Genomic DNA, 19,015 nt, shown 5'->3' with positions numbered 1-19,015 from the left:
CTTCCTGTGTCCATGTGATCTCATTGTTCAATTCCCACCTATGAGTGAGAATGTGCGGTGTTCGGTTTTTTGTTCTTGCAATAGTTTACTGAGAATGATGATTTCCAATTTCATCCATGTCCCTACAAAGGACATGAACTCATCATTTTTTATGGCTGCACAGTATTCCCTGGTGTATACATGCCAAATTTTCTTAATCCAGTCTATCATTGTTGGACATTTGGGTTGGTTCCAAGTCTTTGCTATTGTGAATAATGCCGCAATAAACATACGTGTGCATGTGTCTTTATAGCAGCATGATTTATAGTCCTTTGGGTATATACCCAGTAATGGGATGGCTGGGTCAAATGGTATTTCTAGTTCTAGATCCCTGAGGAATCGCCACACTGACTTCCACAATGGTTGAACTAGTTTACAGTCCCACCAACAGTGTAAAAGTGTTCCTATTTCTCCACATCCTCTCCAGCACCTGTTGTTTCCTGACTTTTTAATGATTGCCATTCTAACTGGTGTGAGATGGTATCTCATTGTGGTTTTGATTTGCATTTCTCTGATGGCCAGTGATGATGAGCATTTTTTCATGTGTTTTTTGGCTGCATAAATGTCTTCTTTTGAGAAGTGTCTGTTCATGACCTTCGCCCACTTTTTGATGGGGTTGTTTGTTTTTTTCTTGTAAATTTGTTTGAGTTCATTGTAGATTCTGGATATTAGCCCTTTGTCAGATGAGTAGGTTGCAAAAATTGTCTCCCATTTTGTAGGTTGCCTGTTCACTCTGATGGTAGTTTCTTTTGCTGTGCAGAAGCTCTTTAGTTTAATTAGATCCTATTTGTCAATTTTGGCTTTTGTTGCCATTGCTTTTGGTGTTTTGGACATGAAGTCCTTGCCCATGCCTATGTCCTGAATGGTAATGCCTAGGTTTTCTTCTAGGGTTTTTATGGTTTTAGGTCTAACGTTTAAGTCTTTAATCCATCTTGAATTGATTTTTGTATAAGGTGTAAGGAAGGGATCCAGTTTCAGCTTTCTACATATGGCTAGCCAGTTTTCCCAGCACCATTTATTAAATAGGGAATCCTTTCCCCATTGCTTGTTTTTCTCAGGTTTGTCAAAGATCAGATAGTTGTAGATATGTGGCGATTTTTCTGAGGGCTCTGTTCTGTTCCATTGATCTATATCTCTGTTTTGGTACCAGTACCATGCTGTTTTGGTTACTGTAGCCTTGTAGTATAGTTTGAAGTCAGGTAGTGTGATGCCTCCAGCTTTGTTCTTTTGGCTTAGGATTGACTTGGCAATGCGGGCCCTTTTTTGGTTCCATATGAACTTTAAAGTAGTTTTTTCCAATTCTGTGAAGAAAGGCATTGGTAGCTTGACGGGGATGGCATTGATCTATAAATTAGCTTGGGCAGTATGGCCATTTTCACGATATTGATTCTTCCTACCCATGAGCATGGAATGTTCTTCCATTTGTTTGTATCCTCTTTTATTTCCTTGAGTAGTGGTTTGTAGTTCTCCTTGAAGAGGTCCTTCACATCCCGTGTCAGTTGGATTCCTAGGTATTTTATTCTTTTTGAAGCAATTGTGAATGGGAGTTCACTCATGATTTGGCTCTCTGTTTGTCTGTTGTTGGTGTATAAGAATGCTTGTGATTTTTGTACATTGATTTTGTATCCTGAGACTTTGCTGAAGTTGCTTATCAGCTTAAGGAGATTTTGGGCTGAGACAATGGGGTTTTCTAGATATACAATCATGTCGTCTGCAAACAGGGACAATTTGACTTCCTCTTTTCCTAATTGAATACCCTTTATTTCCTTCTCCTGCCTGATTGCCCTGGCCAGAACTTCCAACACTATGTTGAATAGGAGTGGTGAGAGAGGGCATCCCTGTCTTGTGCCAGTTTTCAAAGGGAATGCTTCCAGTTTTTGCCCATTCAGTATGATGTCATAGATAGCTCTTATTATTTTGAAATACATCCCATCACTACCTAATTTATTGAGAGTTTTTAGCATGAAGGGTTGTTGAATTTTGTCAAAGGCCTTTTCTGCATCTATTGAGATAATCATGTGGTTTTTGTCTTTGGCTCTGTTTATATGCTGGATTACATTTATTGATTTGCATATATTGAACCAGCCTTGCATCCCAGGGATGAAGCCCACTTGATCATGGTGGATAAGCTTTTTGATGTGCTGCTGGATTCGGTTTGCCAGTATTTTATTGAGGATTTTTGCATCAATGTTCATCAGGGATATTGGTCTAAAATTCTCTTTTTTGGTTGTGTCTCTGCCCGGCTTTGGTATCAGAATGATGCTGGCCTCATAAAATGAGTTAGGGAGGATTCCCTCTTTTTCTATTGATTGGAATAGTTTCAGAGGGAATGGTACCAGTTCCTCCTTGTACCTCTGGTAGAATTCGGCTGTGAATCCATCTGGTCCTGGACTCTTTTTGGTTGGTAAACTATTGATTATTGCCACAATTTCAGCTCCTGTTATTGGTCTATTCAGAGATTCAACTTCTTCCTGGTTTAGTCTTGGGAGAATGTATGTGTCGAGGAATTTATCCATTTCTTCTGGATTTTCTAGTTTATTTGCGTAGAGGTGTTTGTAGTATTGTCTGATGGTAGTTTGTATTTCTGTGGGATCAGTGGTGATATCCCCTGTATGATTTTTTATTGTGTCTATTTGATTCTTCTCTCATTTTTTCTTTATTAGTCTTGCTAGCAGTCTATCAATTTTGTTGATCCTTTCAAAAAACCAGCTCCTGGATTCATTAATTTTTTGAAGGGTTTTCTGTGTCTCTATCTCCTTCAGTTCTGCTCTGATTTTAGTTATTTCTTGCCTTCTGCTAGCTTTTGAATGTGTTTGCTCTTTCTTTTCTAGTTCTTTTAATTGTGATGTTAGGGTGTCAATTTTGGATCTTTCCTGCTTTCTCTTGTGGGCATTTAGTGCTATAAATTTCCCTCTACACACTGCTTTGAATGCGTCCCAGAGACTCTGGTATGTTGTGTCTTTGTTCTCGTTGGTTTCAAAGAACATCTTTATTTCTGCCTTCATTTCGTTATGTATCCAGTAGTCATTCAGGAGCAGGTTGTTCAGTTTCCATGTAGTTGAGCGGTTTTGAGTGAGATTCTTAATCCTGAGTTCTAGTTTGATTGCACTGTGGTCTGAGAGATAGTTTGTTATAATCTCTGTTCTTTTACATTTGCTGAGGAGAGCCTTACTTCCAAGTATGTGGTCAATTTTGGAATAGGTGTGGTGTGGTGCTGAAAAAAATGTATATTCTGTTGATTTGGGGTGGAGAGTTCTGTAGATGTCTATTAGGTCTGCTTGGTGCAGAGCTGAGTTCAATTCCTGGGTATCCTTGTTGACTTTCTGTCTCGTTGATCTGTCTAATGTTGACAGTGGGGTGTTAAAGTCTCCCATTATTAATGTGTGGGAGTCTAAGTCTCTTTGTAGGTCACTCAAGACTTGCTTTATGAATCTGGGTGCTCCTGTATTGGGTGCATATACATTTAGGATAGTTAGCTCTTCTTGTTGAATTGATCCCTTTACCATTACGTAATGGCCTTCTTTGTCTCTTTTGATCTTTGTTGGTTTAAAGTCTGTTTTATCAGAGACTAGGATTGCAACCCCTGCCTTTTTGTTTTCCATTTGCTTGGTAGATCTTCCTCCATCCTTTTATTTTGAGCCTATGTGTGTCTCTGCACGTGAGATGGGTTTCCTGAATACAGCACACTGATGGGTCTTGACTCTTTATCCAATTTGCCAGTCTGTGTCTTTTAATTGGAGCATTTAGTCCATTTACATTTAAAGTTAATAGTGTTATGTGTGAATTTGATCTTGTCATTATGATGTTAGCTGGTGATTTTGCTCGTTAGTTGATGCAGTTTCTTCCTAGTCTCGATGGTCTTTACATTTTGGCATGATTTTGCAGCGGCTGGTACCGGTTGTTCCTTTCCGTGGTTAGCACTTCCTTCAGGAACTCTTTTAGGGCAGGCCTGGTGGTGACAAAATCTCTCAGCATTTGCTTGTCTGTAAAGTATTTTATTTCTCCTTCACTTATGAAGCTTAGTTTGGCTGGATATGAAATTCTGGGTTGAAAATTCTTTTCTTTAAGAATGTTGAATATTGGCCCCCACTCTCTTCTGGCTTGTAGGGTTTCTGCCAAGAGATCCGCTGTTAGTCTGATGGGCTTCCCTTTGAGGGTAACCCGACCTTTCTCTCTGGCTGCCCTTAACATTTTTTCCTTCATTTCAACTTTGGTGAATCTGACAATTATGTGTCTTGGAGTTGCTCTTCTCGAGGAGTATCTTTGTGGCGTTCTCTGTATTTCCTGAATCTGAACGTTGGCCTGCCTTGCTAGATTGGGGAAGTTCTCCTGGATAATATCCTGCAGAGTGTTTTCCAACTTGGTTCCATTCTCCCCATCACTTTCAGGTACACCAGTCAGACGTAGATTTGGTCTTTTCACATAGTCCCATATTTCTTGGAGGCTTTGCTCATTTCTTTTTATTCTTTTTACTCTAAACTTCCCTTCTCGCTTCATTTCATTCATTTCATCTTCCATTGCTGATACCCTTTTTTCCAGTTGATCCCATCGGCTCCTGAGGCTTCTGCATTCTTCACGTAGTTCTCGAGCCTTGGTTTTCAGCTCCATCAGCTCCTTTAAGCACTTCTCTGTATTGGTTATTCTAGTTATACATTCTTCTAAATTTTTTTCAAAGTTTTCAACTTCTTTCCCTTTGGTTTGAATGTCCTCCCGTAGCTCAGAGTAATTTGATCGTCTGAAGCCTTCTTCTCTCAGCTCGTCAAAGTCATTCTCCATCCAGGTTTGTTCAGTTGCTGGTGAGGAACTGCGTTCCATTGAAGGAGGAGAGGCGCTCTGCGTTTTAGAGTTTCCAGTTTTTCTGCTCTGTTTTTTCCCCATCTTTGTGGTTTTATCTACTTTTGGTCTTTGATGATGGTGATGTACAGATGGGTTTTTGGTGTGGATGTCCTTTCTGTTTGTTAGTTTTCCTTCTAACAGACAGGACCCTCAGCTGCAGGTCTGTTGGAGTACCCTGCCGTGTGAGGTGTCAGTGTGCCCCTGCTGGGGGGTGCCTCCCAGTTCGGCTGCTCGGGGGTCAGGGGTCAGGGACCCACTTGAGGAGGCAGTCTGCCCGTTCTCAGATCTCCAGCTGAGTACTGGGAGAACCACTGTTCTCTTCAAAGCTGTCAGACAGGGACATTTAAGTCTGCAGAGGTTACTGCTGTCTTTTTGTTTGTCTGTGCCCTGCCCCCAGAGGTGGAGCCTACAGAGGCAGGCAGGCCTCCTTGAGCTGTGGTGGGCTCCACCCAGTTCGAGCTTCCAGGCTGCTTTGTTTACCTAAGCAAGCCTGGGCAATGGTGGGCGCCCCTCTCCCAGCCTAGCTGCCGCCTGGCAGTTTGATCTCAGACTGCTGTGCTAGCAATCAGCGAGACTCCGTGGGCATAGGACCCTCCGAGCCAGGTGCGGGATATAATCTCGTGGTGCGCCGTTTTTTAAGCCGGTCCGAAAAGTGCAATATTCCGGTGGGAGTGACCCGATTTTCCAGGTGCGTCAGTCACCCCTTTCTTTGACTGGGAAAGGGAACTCCCTGACCCCTTGTGCTTCCCAAGTGAGGCAATGCCTTGCCCTGCTTCAGCTCACACACGGTGTGCGCACCCACTGAGCTGCGCCCACTGTCTGGCACTCCCTAGTGAGATGAACCGGGTACCTCAGATGGAAATGCAGAAATCACCGGTGTTCTGCGTCGCTCAGGCTGGGAGCTGTAGACCGGAGCTGTTCCTATTCGGCCATCTTGGCTCCTCCCACTGTAATTGTTTTTTATACAAAAGTACCAGGAAGTAAGCATTTGGTCTTCTGATATTTCAAGAGAGGAAATGGAAGCCAGATAGATTTTGATGTATCTCTAGTTATGACCAAATTTATACATGTTATTACTCCAAAAAGTACTACTAGCAAGTAGTGAAATGATTTCATGGCATGTATAAATGGTGTCAAGTCAAATGGTAACTCTGAGAACTTAATTAAAGATGATCTGCGGGAAGAAAACAGTGTTTTCCTTTTTTTATGGCACATCCACAGGACCACAGTTCACCAGCCACAAAAGTCATTGGAAAAAATGTCCCATGAGACTTGCCCTTCATAGCAGTCTCTCAGGTCCTGGCATTTCACAGTCTTGGAACAGATGTGACATTTTACATTCTTTTTGTTTCATGTGTGTCTGTAGTCCTGCTGTTAGCATGGTGCTCTAGCATAGCAGGAAGCTTCAGTGAAGCAGCTAAGAGGGCAGGCTCTGGAACTTCCTAGCTGTGCAGTCTTGGGCAAGTCACTTAACTTGGCTGTGTCTCTTCATCATCTACAACAGCAGTCTGCAGCCTTTTTGGCACCAGGGACTAGTTTCGTGGAAGACCATTTTTTTCCACAGAACTGGGGGGTAGGGGGTGGTTTCTGGATGAAATTGTTCCACCTCAGACCATCAGGCATTAGATTCTAACGAGTGTACAACCCAGACCCCTCACATGCTCAGTTTGTAGATTCTACAAAGTAAGAACAGAGGACCTACCCCTTAGAATTGTGAAAAGTAAGTTATTTCTTGTTAAAATATGGAGCACAATTTCTATCACCAAGATAGCATTTAACAAAAGTCAGCTATTATTATAGTAGATAATGAATAACTATTGAGTTAATAAAAAGAATGAGGTCCATGGTCATGTAAATAGGCATCATCCTTCTTAATTTGGGTTCACATATTAGAGGTGAGTTTAACTTCTGAGTTTCTTTAATACATTTAATTGAAGAATATATCCTTTTTTTTTCAGATGCTGTCTTCGCAGGTGCCATGCCTACAATGGCAAGCGTCAAGCTGTCTACACTTCTTCCCATTGTGAATCATCCACTTTACGAAGATGCAGACTTGAGGTTGGCAGCTGATGAGTATTTCTTCAAGACTCACTTGGCGACTCCCAATTCTTAGGAATTGGGAAAATTTTTACACACACACACGCATAGACACACATACACACACACAAACTCGTCCTCATTTTCATGCTGGAAGTTAAAAAAAATGACAATAACCATCCAGAAATGACAATACGTACCTGTTGCCTCTGGAGCAAGCAGACCTCTGAAAACTGAAAAATGCAAAAGCCAGTTTTTCCCAAAGTGACAAATGTGTCACATATTTATGATGTGTGTGTGTATTCCAGTAAAACTACTAGGTAGTTGGAAGAGTAGGTAGGATGGATTTTACTCACAGCCATGGTTTGCCAACCCCTGCTCTACACCACAAGCCCCACTCTGATTTAAGAAATGATTTCTAGATCTTACTGGTGGCCAATGACTAGCTTTTTGTGACAGGTAGAAAAAGTACATGAAAGTTGCTATTATATAGTACGTGCTTTAATGAAAATTTAGAGTATTTTTGCTAGTCGATTATGAGAACTCTAGTTTCCATTGATGTCTAAAAGTTTTGCTTTCCTTAAATGGCTGGTTTAAAAAATTATTTTGGTTATTCTAGTAGTTGTCAGGGTAATCATTTTTAAAAGTGGATTTTTGGCCTATTGTTAGAGGCAAATGTTTAAATTATTTAAAAGTTTTGGGTCTGCTGTCTAGGAGCCAGGGCTTGGAGTCAGACACCTTAGAAATGTACCTGATGCTCTCTCTGTTCTACTGCGGTGAACTGGCATGGAAACCACTGTGGTGACTGAGCATCCCATATGCTTGAAATTCTAAGCAACATCCAATGCATAAGTGATAGTTTGTCAGGATTTTGTAAGAACTCCCACTACGGTCGAATCACCTATTGTACCATATTTTAGTGACCATCCCCATTTCTCAAGATTCTGTGAAGGTGCTTTTCCTACCTCTTCTGATACCATGGATGTCCATTGTCTAAGTGTTCTACTTGATACACTAAATTTCAATTCATGTATTTGTCAGAGCTTCTTTAGATGAAATTAAGCATTGAAAGATGTGTTTTCACTACATTCAGTCTCTGTCAGAATATATTCTCTGAAAACTGTGTGAATTATGAGAAGAAAATTGTATATCCTAAGCTGCTCTCTGCTCCCAGTACAGCTTTAGACTATCTTATACAGTAATGAGCAGTATATGCAAAATTAAATTGCTGTAAGTTTTATTACATTCAAAATATAAGTAGGAATGTGGAAACTGCCATCCCCAAAATAGTTGATGCTGTTTTGAGTCATGTATATCAGTGTTCCATCCAGTGAGTATTGAGATTTCAATTTGCTAGTAAGATTTTTTTAGTCTATTCTATTATCATTTATTTTAAAATCTTTTAAACTATTGTTTAAATTTAAAGGGCTCGGACAAAAATAGTTTATTCTACATATAGTCGAAAATCTGCCAAAGAAGTAGGAGAGAAATTGTTGGAGTTACATGTGAATTATTGTGTTTTAGAAGAGGCATGGTGTGTTGTGAGAACTAAGTGAGTATTAACCCTATGCTATCTGATATGGTATATTTTTGAGCAACAAATGTTTCACTTTATTACAGTAGTCCTGATTCTTTAAGAATTTTTATTTTAAATTTATTAAAATATTATCCTGGTACCTTAGTTTAAATTATTTCATCTAAGGACGTAAAACTATACTACCAATGAAGTAGAATTTAATTCCAAACATTATAGTATATTTAATATCCTGATTTTTCCATTTAACATCTTCTACTTAGCTTTTTTCATAATTTTTGAAATATTTATGAAAATTTTTATTAGATATCTGAAATATGGATTTGACTTTACAGCAAGGTGAGATACTGGCATTCTGTATTATAGCTGAATTATATTGGATTTGTAAGACTTAAAAGTGACAAAACCCAAAATGACATAAGGAAAACATTCCTAATTAAAATTTTTTAATTTCTGAATTTTGAATCTCTAAGAATCATAAAATTCTAAGATGTGTAATTGATCTTATGAGGCCTTTGTTTAGACTCCTAAGCACAGATATTAGCTGCTGCACATGACAGGAAATTCAGGCACATTAATTGTCTCCTAGAACGACACATTGGCAATCAGAAGAACAAAACAGGTTCTACAGTCACTTCAGTATATCATTTACAATGTGCAAAAGGTTTCAGAGATGCAAACTGAAATGAGAAAGTATGACCAATACTCTGAAAAAAATAAGTTAATAGAAACCGATTCAAGTAGGTCCAGATGTTGGATTTAGCAGCCAAAGACTGCAAAGCCACTATTACAAATACATTCAAAGGCTTAAGAAAAATGTATTCAATGAATTAAAAGAAAACGTGGTATCCATTAGTGAAGAGCTATGGAATCTCAGCAGAGAAATAGAAACACTCCAGCCCCCACGGAAATTCTAGAGCTGAAAAGTATAATAAATGAAATGAAAATCATTTACATGTACTCAACAATTCTGAGATGAAAACAGAACATTTGAACAGAAAATGCAGTGAATTTGAAGATAGATCAAGAGAGAATAGTTAATCAAAAGAACAGGAGCCAAAAAGATTGAAAAATAACCAAAGTCACAGACCTATGTAACATTAAGTAGTTCAACACATGCATAATTTTAGTATTAGATGTAATGAAAAAAAGAACATGACAGAAAAAATACTGAAGAAATGTTGGCCAAAAATTTCTCAAGTTTGATAAAAGCTACTAACTGAGAGATCCGCTAAGCTCAACAAATCCAACTGGGTGAAGCCCAAAGAAAACCAAAGCAAGGAACATTATAGTCAAAACGGTAAAATCAAAGATTAAGAGAAAATCTTGAAAAGAGAAAAAAATGATATGCTATATAAACATCTGACTTCCCAACATAAATAGTGGAAATTATCAGACACTGGAATGATAGTTCAAAGTGCTGAAGAATAAAAATCAACAATTCTATATTTAATGAAAGTATCTTTTTAAAATGGAGGCCAAAAATACATTTTTCAGATCAACAAAATCTAAGATAATTTGTTGGTAACAGATTTATACTTCAAGATGGACAAGAAGTTCTATCAGCTGATGAGAAATGATGCCAGATGGTAACTCAGGTATACAAGAAATACTGTGATGCGCTGGAAATGGTAAATATGTGGATATTAATCACTATACATTTTTCTTCTCTGAAAATCTTTAAAAGACATTATTTAAGGCAAAGGTGATACCATTATATTTTTTAGTTTATGACAGAAATTAAATATACATGACAATAGCACAAAAATTGAGTAAACCTTGGAAATGTACGATTTACTAGAAATAACCCAATTTAAATGGTAAGTAAATCATGATATGTTAAAGATGCTTGTTGTCATCCCTATCAAAACCACTCAAAAAAATAAATAAAACAGTGGGGAAAAAAAGAGCATAATGGCAATAGACATGGATGAGCCTGGATACATTAAGTGAAATAAGTCAGCCACAGAAAGATGAATAGTGCATGTTGTCACTCATGTGGAAGCTCAAAGAAGTAGCTCATAGAAGTAGAGTAGAATTGTGGTAATTAAAGGCTGAGTGGGAAGGGTAGGGAGGAGAAGAAGATACAGAGAGGTTGGTTAAGAGATACAAAACTACAGATAAATAGAAGGAATAAGTTATAGTGCTCTCTGGCACTGTAGAGTGAATATTAGTTAACAGTAATTTATCTTTATATGTCAAGAAAGCCAGAACAGAGGATTTTGAATGTTCCCAGCACAGATGGTAAACATTTGTGGTGATGGATATCCTAATTACCCTTATTTGATCATTACACATTGTAATTATGCATTGAAATATCACTCTATACTCCATAAATATGTACAAGTATTACTTGTCAACTAAAACTAAAAGGGGATAAAACCTAAACATATAACTAACTTAAGACCCAGCAATTGTATTGGGCATTTTTTCCCAGAAAGGTGGAAAGTTATATTCACACAAAATTCTATAGAAAAATGTCTATAGCAGCTTTATTTGTAATAGCCTAAACCTGAAACAACCCAGATGTTTTTCGCAAGGTGAATGATTAAATAATAGTGATCTATTCATACCATGGAATACTGCTCAGCAACAGGATCAAACTATTGATACACTCAAGATCCTGGATGAATCTCCAGAGAATTGTTTGAATGAAGAAAAGGCAATCCCCAAAGGTTACATACTGTATGATTCCATTTGTATAACTGTCTTCAAATGACAAAATTATAGATATGGATGATCTGTGGTTGGGAAGGGTTAGGGTGGGGTAGGAATATGGGGGGAGTATAGTATGTGTGGCTGTACAAGGGATCTCTGTGGTGATGGAAATGCTCTCTATCACCATTCTATCAATGTGAATTATCTGGCTGTGATATTATACAAATGTTCAAGATGTTACCATGGCGGAGGACACTGTCTAAAGACTGTACAAGAGCTACTTGTATTATCTCTCACTTAATGTGGATCTCCAAATGTCTTGAAATAAAAAGTTTTTTAAAAAAAACAAAAGAGCACAATAGCAAGCCTATATCAAACCATATCAGTAATTTCAAAGTGAAAGAGGACTAAATTCTTCCAAACAAAAGGTGGAGATTGGCAAACTGAATACAAGAGCAAAACCTATCTATGGACTGCCTGCAAGAGGTGCATTTTAAATACAGATAGATATGTATATTGGCTGAAGGAAAAAGAATGGAAAAGATATCATGTGAGTAAACATTAGAAAAGCTGAAGTGAAAAATGTATAAATATCAGAGAAGATAGATGTTAAGACAAAGAATATTACTAGAAATGACTATGTTTTATAATGCAAAATAGTTCAGTACAGCAGAAAGATACAATAAGTTGAGTGCATATGAACTTAAAAGAGAACTTCAAAATATATGAAGCAAAAATTGACAGAACCCAAAAGGCAACAAACAAGATTAAAATGGAATTATAAAAATCACTCAATCCAAAATAAGGCAGAAGAAGTGGAAAAGGGAGATGAAGATCAGATGGAACAAAGAGAAAACACCGAGAAGACAGACTTAAATCTAACCATATTAATTATCACATTAAGTGTAAATGGACTTGTGGTAGGCTGAATAATGAGCCACCCACGATGGCCATGTCCTAATTCCCAGAAATTGTGAATTACGTTACTCACATGGAAAAAGGAAATTTGCAAATGTGATTAAATTAATGCTCATGAGATGTGGAGATTATCCTTATTATCCAGGTAGGACAAATGTAATCACAAAGTCTTTATAAGGAGGAGGCAAAAGAGTAAGAGATCAAAAAGGCGATATGATGGTAGAAGCAGAAGTTGGAGTGATATAAGGCCACAAGCCAAGGAAGGAGGCCAGCTTCTAGGGCTGGAAAAGGCAAGGAAGTGGATTTTCTTCTAGAGCCTCCTGAAGGATTGGAGCCCTGCCAATACCGTGATTTTAGATTTATGAGCTCCAGAATTTGAAAGAGAATAAATACATGTTGCTTTAAGCAACTGTTTTTGGTAATTTGTTATAGCAGCAATAGGAAACGAATATAGCTCTAAACACCACAAATGAAAAGCAAGAATTGTCAGATTGCATAGGAAAGCAAGACCCTACTATAGGCTACTTTCAAGAAATTTACTTAAATATAAAGAAACGAAGAGGTTAAAAGTTAACAGATAGGAAAAGGACATGTGATGCTACTACTAGTCAGTGAAAGCTGGTGTGGCTGTAATAACATCAAAGTACATTTGAATGCTAAGAATATTATCAAGGTTAAACAAGGATTTTTAAATGAAGAAGGGATCTATATTTCAAGAGGATGTAGCAACTCTGAACATTTATGCACTTAGATAAGAGAGCATCAAAAATATGAAACACAACTGATAGAACTTTAGGAAAAAATAGACAAATCTACAGTATAGTTAGAAATTTTAATAGCCATGTCTAAATAATTTGTAGAACAAATAAAAAGAAATTTGGCAAGAATATGGAAGACTTGAATGATGCCATCAACCAATATGACCTAATTGACATTTATAGTACACACCACCCTAGAACAGCAAAATAGACATTCAAGCACACGCAGACTATTTATCAAAAAAGACCATTTTCTAGGCCACAAAGCAAGTATTGACACATTTAAAATACTTTAGATCATGTAAAGTACAATCTCTGACTACACTGAAATTAAATTAGAAATCAGTAACATAATTCTATATGGAAATTCCCTCAAATGTTTAGAAACTAAGTAATACACTTCCAGATAATCCATGGTCAAGAAGAAACAAAAGGAGGGTTAGTTTCAATGTATGTTGACCTAAGGGAAAATGAGAACACCATCCCGCTATTTGTGGGATGCAGATACAGCAGTAGAGAGATTTGTTTTTATGTTGAATGCCCATAATAGAAAAAGAAGAAAGGCCTCATACCAGTCACTCAGCTTCGCCTTAAGGAACTAGAAAAAAAAGAATAAGTAAACTCCAAAAGAAAGCATAAAGATCAGAATCAAAATCAGTGTGTATTTCCTCCCAAAACAGGGAAAAGTCAGTAAAACCAAACACTGATTCTTGAGAAGATTAATAAAATTGATAAACTCCTACCCAAACTAAAAGATTGAAGACAGAAATTACTAGTATCAGAAATAAGAAAGATTTTATCACTACAGGATCTGAAGAAATGAAAAGGATAATGAGGGAGTTTTAGGAACAACTTTATTCCACTAAGTAGGACAAAATAGATAAAATGGACAAGTTCCTTGAAAGATGCAAAATCAAAGCTCACTTAAGAAATAGAAAATCTTATATCTATTACCTTATTATGAATGACCTTGTATCTATTAATAAAATTATATTTGTAGTAAAAAGAATTGTCACAAAGAAAACTTTAAGACAGATATCTCCACTGGAAATAATTCCAATTCTACCAACTAGTCCAGAAAATTCAAAAGGAGGGATTACTTCCCAACTGGTTCTGTGAGGTCAGCATTATCCTGATACCAACATGAGAGAAACATTACAATAAAAGGAAACAACCAATCAAAATTTATCATGAACACATATGTGAAATTTTTAAGTAAAATTGCAACAAATGAATCCAGCAATATATTAAAGAAAGACAATATATAATGTGCAAGTGGAGTTTATCCCAGGAATGCAAAGTTGTCTCACTATTTGAAAACCAATCAAGTGAATTCACCATAGTAACAAACTGAAAAAGAAAGACCGCATCATCGCGCATCATCCTCTCAGTACGTTCAGGAAAAAGTATTTGACACAATTCAGTATCCATAACTGATTAAAAACTCTCAGCAAACTAGGAGTAGAAGGTAACTTGCTACTAAGAATCTAAGAATATAAAATTTCTAGGAGAAAATATGGAAGAAAATTATTGTAACCTTGGATTAGGCTAAGATTTCTCAGATACAGTAACATAATCATGATCCACAAGAGAACACATTGATAAATAGGACTTCATTAAAACTGTAAACCTCTGCTTTTTTATAAACTGTTAGGAAGAATTAAAAGATAAACCACAGTCTGGGAGAAAATATTTTCAAAGCCTATGTCTGATAAAGGACTTTCTCTAGATGTATTAAAAACTCTCAAAACCCAATAATAAGAAAACAACCCAATTAAAAATGGACAAAACAGGCCGGGTGCAGTGGTTGGCTCATGCCTGTAATCCCAGGATTTTGGGAGGCTGAGGCGGGTGGATCACCTGAGGTCAGGAGTTCGAGATCAGCCTGGCCAACATGGCTAAACCCCATCTCTACTAAAAATACAAAAAGTTAGCCAGGCGTGATGGTGGGCGCATATAATCCCAGCTACTCGGGAGGCTGAAGCAGGATAATTACTTGAACCCAGGAGACGGAGGTTGCAGTGAGCCGAGATTGTGCCGTTGCACTCCACTCGGCCACAGAGCAAGACCTTGTCTCAGAAAAAAAAAAAAAAAAAGGACAAAAGGACAGATGGCAAATAATCACACAAAAAGATGCTTGATGTTACTAGTGATTTGTGAAATGCAAATGAAAATTACAGTGAGATGTAACTAAACACTTAATAAAATAGCTATAATTGAAAAAAAAACTGCCAAGTGTTGCTGACACTATGGAGGACTTAGAACTCTCATACACCAGTGGTGCAAAAGTACTATGGTACAACCACTCTGCAAGACAGTTTAGCAATTTTAGAAAAAGTTAAACATACAACTACTGTATTTATTAAAATAAAAGAAAGCATATATCCATCCCAGTAATTGTACACAAATGTTCATAGCACTTTATTTTCTGTATTAGCCCCAAACTGGAAACAATCCGCTTATTTATCAGCAGATGAATGTATAAACACACTATTAGAATATCCAAACAATGTAAATATTACTAATAAAAATGAACGAACTATTGATACAGCAATATGGATGGATCTCAAAATAATTCTACTGAGGACAAGAAGCCAGACAAAAAAGAAAGCATACAATAATTAGGATTACAAAAGGGCAGAAGTAAACTTTTGGGAGAGATGGATATGTTCATGATTTTTATTGTGGCTGCTGTTTTACAAGTATATACCTATGTTAATATGTATCCAAGTGGATACTAAATATGTGCAGCTTATTGAGTAATTATTGAGCAATTACGCCTTAATACATCTGCTAAAAAAATCTGGCAGACTTTTACCCAGAATATACAAAGAACTCTCACACCTCAATAAGAACCAACACAAAATTTGGCAAAATATTTGAATAGAAATTTCACCAAAGAAGATATTTTGAATCATCCATAACCATACTATAATGATTAAAATTACAAAAACTGATACAACTTAAACTCTCATGCATTGTTGGTGGAAATGGAAAATGGTGCATCTACTCTGGAAAACAGTTTTGAACTTGCTTATAAAGATAAATCCACACTTAATCATACATAACCATGCAACCCAGCAATTCCACTCCTAGGTGTTTCCCTAAGAGAAATGATAACATATGTACACAAAAAGCCTTGTCCATGAATGTTTATAGTGGCATTGTTCATGGTAACCAAAAACTCAAAACATCTCAAATGTTCATTAACTTGCAAATGGATAAACAAATTGTGTTCTCTATGTACAATGAAATATTGTTTAGCAACAAAAAGGAAGGAACTACTGAACCACAACAGAAGTTGTAGGAACTACAGCTCAGATATGAGTATCAAAAACATGCTATGGTAAAGAAGCCAAAAATGAAAAGACTACATAATATATTTATATGAAATTCTAGAAAAAGCAAAACTATAGTGCAGAAAGTACAGTAGTTGCCTGAGGCCATGTTTGGGGAAGATGGTAGATTGCAAAAGGGCACAGGGAACTTGTGGGGGTGATGGACATTTTCTGTATTACGATTGTGGTAGTGCTTACACATCTATACACATTTGCCCATACCTGGCAAACTTTACACATAAAATAGGTGAAGTTTTATTGTGTATAACTTATACTTCAATATAGATGTTAAAAAATTAGAAATCAATTTTGTCTGACTCCTTCCCTTTAATGACTGCCATCCAGGATTACTCTCTAGGGAGGAAAGTGTCTCATTTAGCCCAGTCGTAGAGCCACCCAAAATGGGAAAGCATTGAAGAAAACAAATTGCCATAAGAGTCTCCTGTCCCTGCCTTGGATGATTTCACGCTAATCCAAGGCAGTTTATGCTAAAAAATGTGAAATTCATCAGGAATTCGATTAGGTTTTAATTTGTCTTATTTTACTACAAATGGGCCTTATGTTTAGATGGTGATGGCACTTGGAAATTATATTTATGTTTGTTTCATCTTGAAAGTGTGCTTTTACATATATATTTATGAATGTATATTGAAGCTTTATTATTAGGATATGTCTTTCATTTGGTTAAATGAGATGTGAAAATGCAACATGCTTAATTTCATTCTATTTTTTAAATTTCTAAACATTGAAATTGTTTTTTGAAATGACGCTTTAAAATATTTAACTTATGAAATAAATTTGTCTCTGAAAATCTAGATGTTGTGTTATGTATCTATTTTCTCTAGACAGGAATACATTTCTAATATGGATATATATGTCTGTCTTTTTTCAGGCCTGGTTGCAGTATGCCTGAAATCTGGGATGTGGAAGACCCTTCGAATGCAGCTAACCCTCCCTTATGTAGCGTCCTGCTCAAAGATGCCAAGCCTTACTTCACCACAGTATTTCAGAATAGTGTGTACAGAGTATTGAGGGTTAACTGAGAAGGAAACTACCCATTACACTATGGCACAATGTGGTGTGTCAAAAACAATCACCCTTTGGCTTATTTACATTAATAAAAATCACAAGCTTTAATAACAGACACTTAAAAATAAGATAAAAATGGATTGAAAGTTTCTCTGATTACTAAAAGGTAAATTACTTTTCTGTTCATTGAATGTCAGCCTTATTAAGCTTGTCATATAAGTTATTAAATCATTCATGTCATACTGCATAAACAAGTGTTCATTTCAGAATTTTAAAGAAAAATGTATATAAAAGAACAATGAATTTTAATAAATCAAGGGTACGTAAGTCCTTTTTCATCCAACTAGGTGAATTGCTTCAGATTTTCCCTAGTACCAGAGTGTACCTGCTCAAACTCTTTGAACCACTTAAGGCAGAAGAATGCAAGCTCTGAAATGACATCCTTAAAATGCTGATACTGATCACAACCTCTTTACCTCTGTGAGCAAATTGTAACAGTGTGTCTTTTAAGGTGTTTTTATTTTACCAGCCCTTAAGAAAGATCTCTAATACCTTTTAATACTTTTTTTTTATAATTTCAAGTTGAAGTGTTTTTAAAAACACCTTGTTTTGTAACGTTTTGAATCTCTTGAGATGTATTTACCCCACTAGATACATATTTGCCACTGGTTAGTTCTCCGTCTAAGCTCAAGAGGTTATTCATCTCTCTTTAGATTCCAATGGTTTTTCTTTTAACATCCAGGTAAAATAGAAACTGCTATGGTATACAACCAAATTTTGGGGTTAAACATAATCAGAAAAGAAAATCCAGTTAAATTTATGAAGTGAGATTTTCAGATCCTAGATCTTGAATAAAGCAAACGTCTTTTCATCTTGATGGCCCCAAAGCTTGTTGGTCATGGTCTTTATTTCTGGCCACTATCATCTTCTTAAATAATATATTTTTAAGCCCTCATTTATTTTTGGTTTTGGATGAGGAAAGTCATGTTTTCTAAGTCCTCTCCCCTAATAAAACCTACCCAACAATAGTGCTTTGAAAAGTGGTAGTTATCTTGAAGATAGATACTCTTGCCAAATGCAAAGATAGATAAACATTCTTTTTGTCTGCTTTATAAACATGAAATATGCCAGATCTATAGTATTTTAATGTGCATCTACTTTAAATGAGTCATCTTGGGGTTTTTATAATTCCCTTATATTCTTGCCCCTCTACACTTGAAATAACAAAATGCCTTAATTTTATAGATTAGTTCTCTTATAGCAGACAGGCAGCTATATGCAGCAAAACCAATAAAGTTATTTTTCAACTTTAATAGTTGTAAAATATTTTATAACAGAATACATAACAGCTAAGAAAACATGCCACATTTTATTTTAGCATTTTCAAATAATTTGTTGTTGGTGTAAGCACAGGATAAAAAAGGAGAGCGTCAAAGAAAAGAGACATAACACCTAACATTCATAAAAATTAACAAAGTAAAGTATATTTTGGATGTTTTTACAGGAAATAATAGTTTAAATAAGTTGGTAGAATTTTTAAAATGGTACTGTATTAGCTAATAAAATATTCAGTACATATATATGTTTGGATTTATGCATTAAAAAACTAATAAAATTATTTCCAACTTTTGTATTTATAAATTATTTTGGTACAGGAGACAAAGCATCTAAGAAAGCATGCCGCACATTTTACTTATTTTAGCATTTTCAAATAATCTGTTTCAGTGATGTGTGGGACAAAAAAGGAAAAGAGACATAACACCTAACATAAAATTAAAGTAACACATTTCAGATGATGTTACAGTAGCAAAGACTTGTAACTAACCCAAATACCCATCAATGATAGATTGGATAAAGAAAATGTGTCA

The 19,015-nt window shown here is 36.3% G+C and overlaps 1 protein-coding gene across 1 annotated transcript in view; it reads left to right on the top strand.

Annotated features, from left to right (window-relative positions):
* Nucleotides 1-18,776, top strand: part of LOC452039 (probable C-mannosyltransferase DPY19L2) — a 106,246-nt gene extending 87,470 nt beyond the window's left edge. The window contains 3 exon segments of the mRNA XM_054687461.2: nt 6,834-6,933; nt 8,339-8,464; nt 17,011-18,776. Of these exon segments, the coding sequence (XP_054543436.1) occupies nt 6,834-6,933; nt 8,339-8,464; nt 17,011-17,161 (377 nt within the window). The 3' untranslated portion in view covers nt 17,162-18,776.
* The last annotated feature ends 239 nt before the right edge of the window (nt 18,777-19,015 follow it).

This window comes from Pan troglodytes, chromosome 6 (genome assembly GCF_028858775.2).
Source record: "Pan troglodytes isolate AG18354 chromosome 6, NHGRI_mPanTro3-v2.0_pri, whole genome shotgun sequence".
NCBI lineage: Eukaryota > Metazoa > Chordata > Mammalia > Primates > Hominidae > Pan > Pan troglodytes.
Note: the sequence above shows the minus strand (reverse complement) of the source record. Positions and strands in the feature narration are given on the sequence as shown.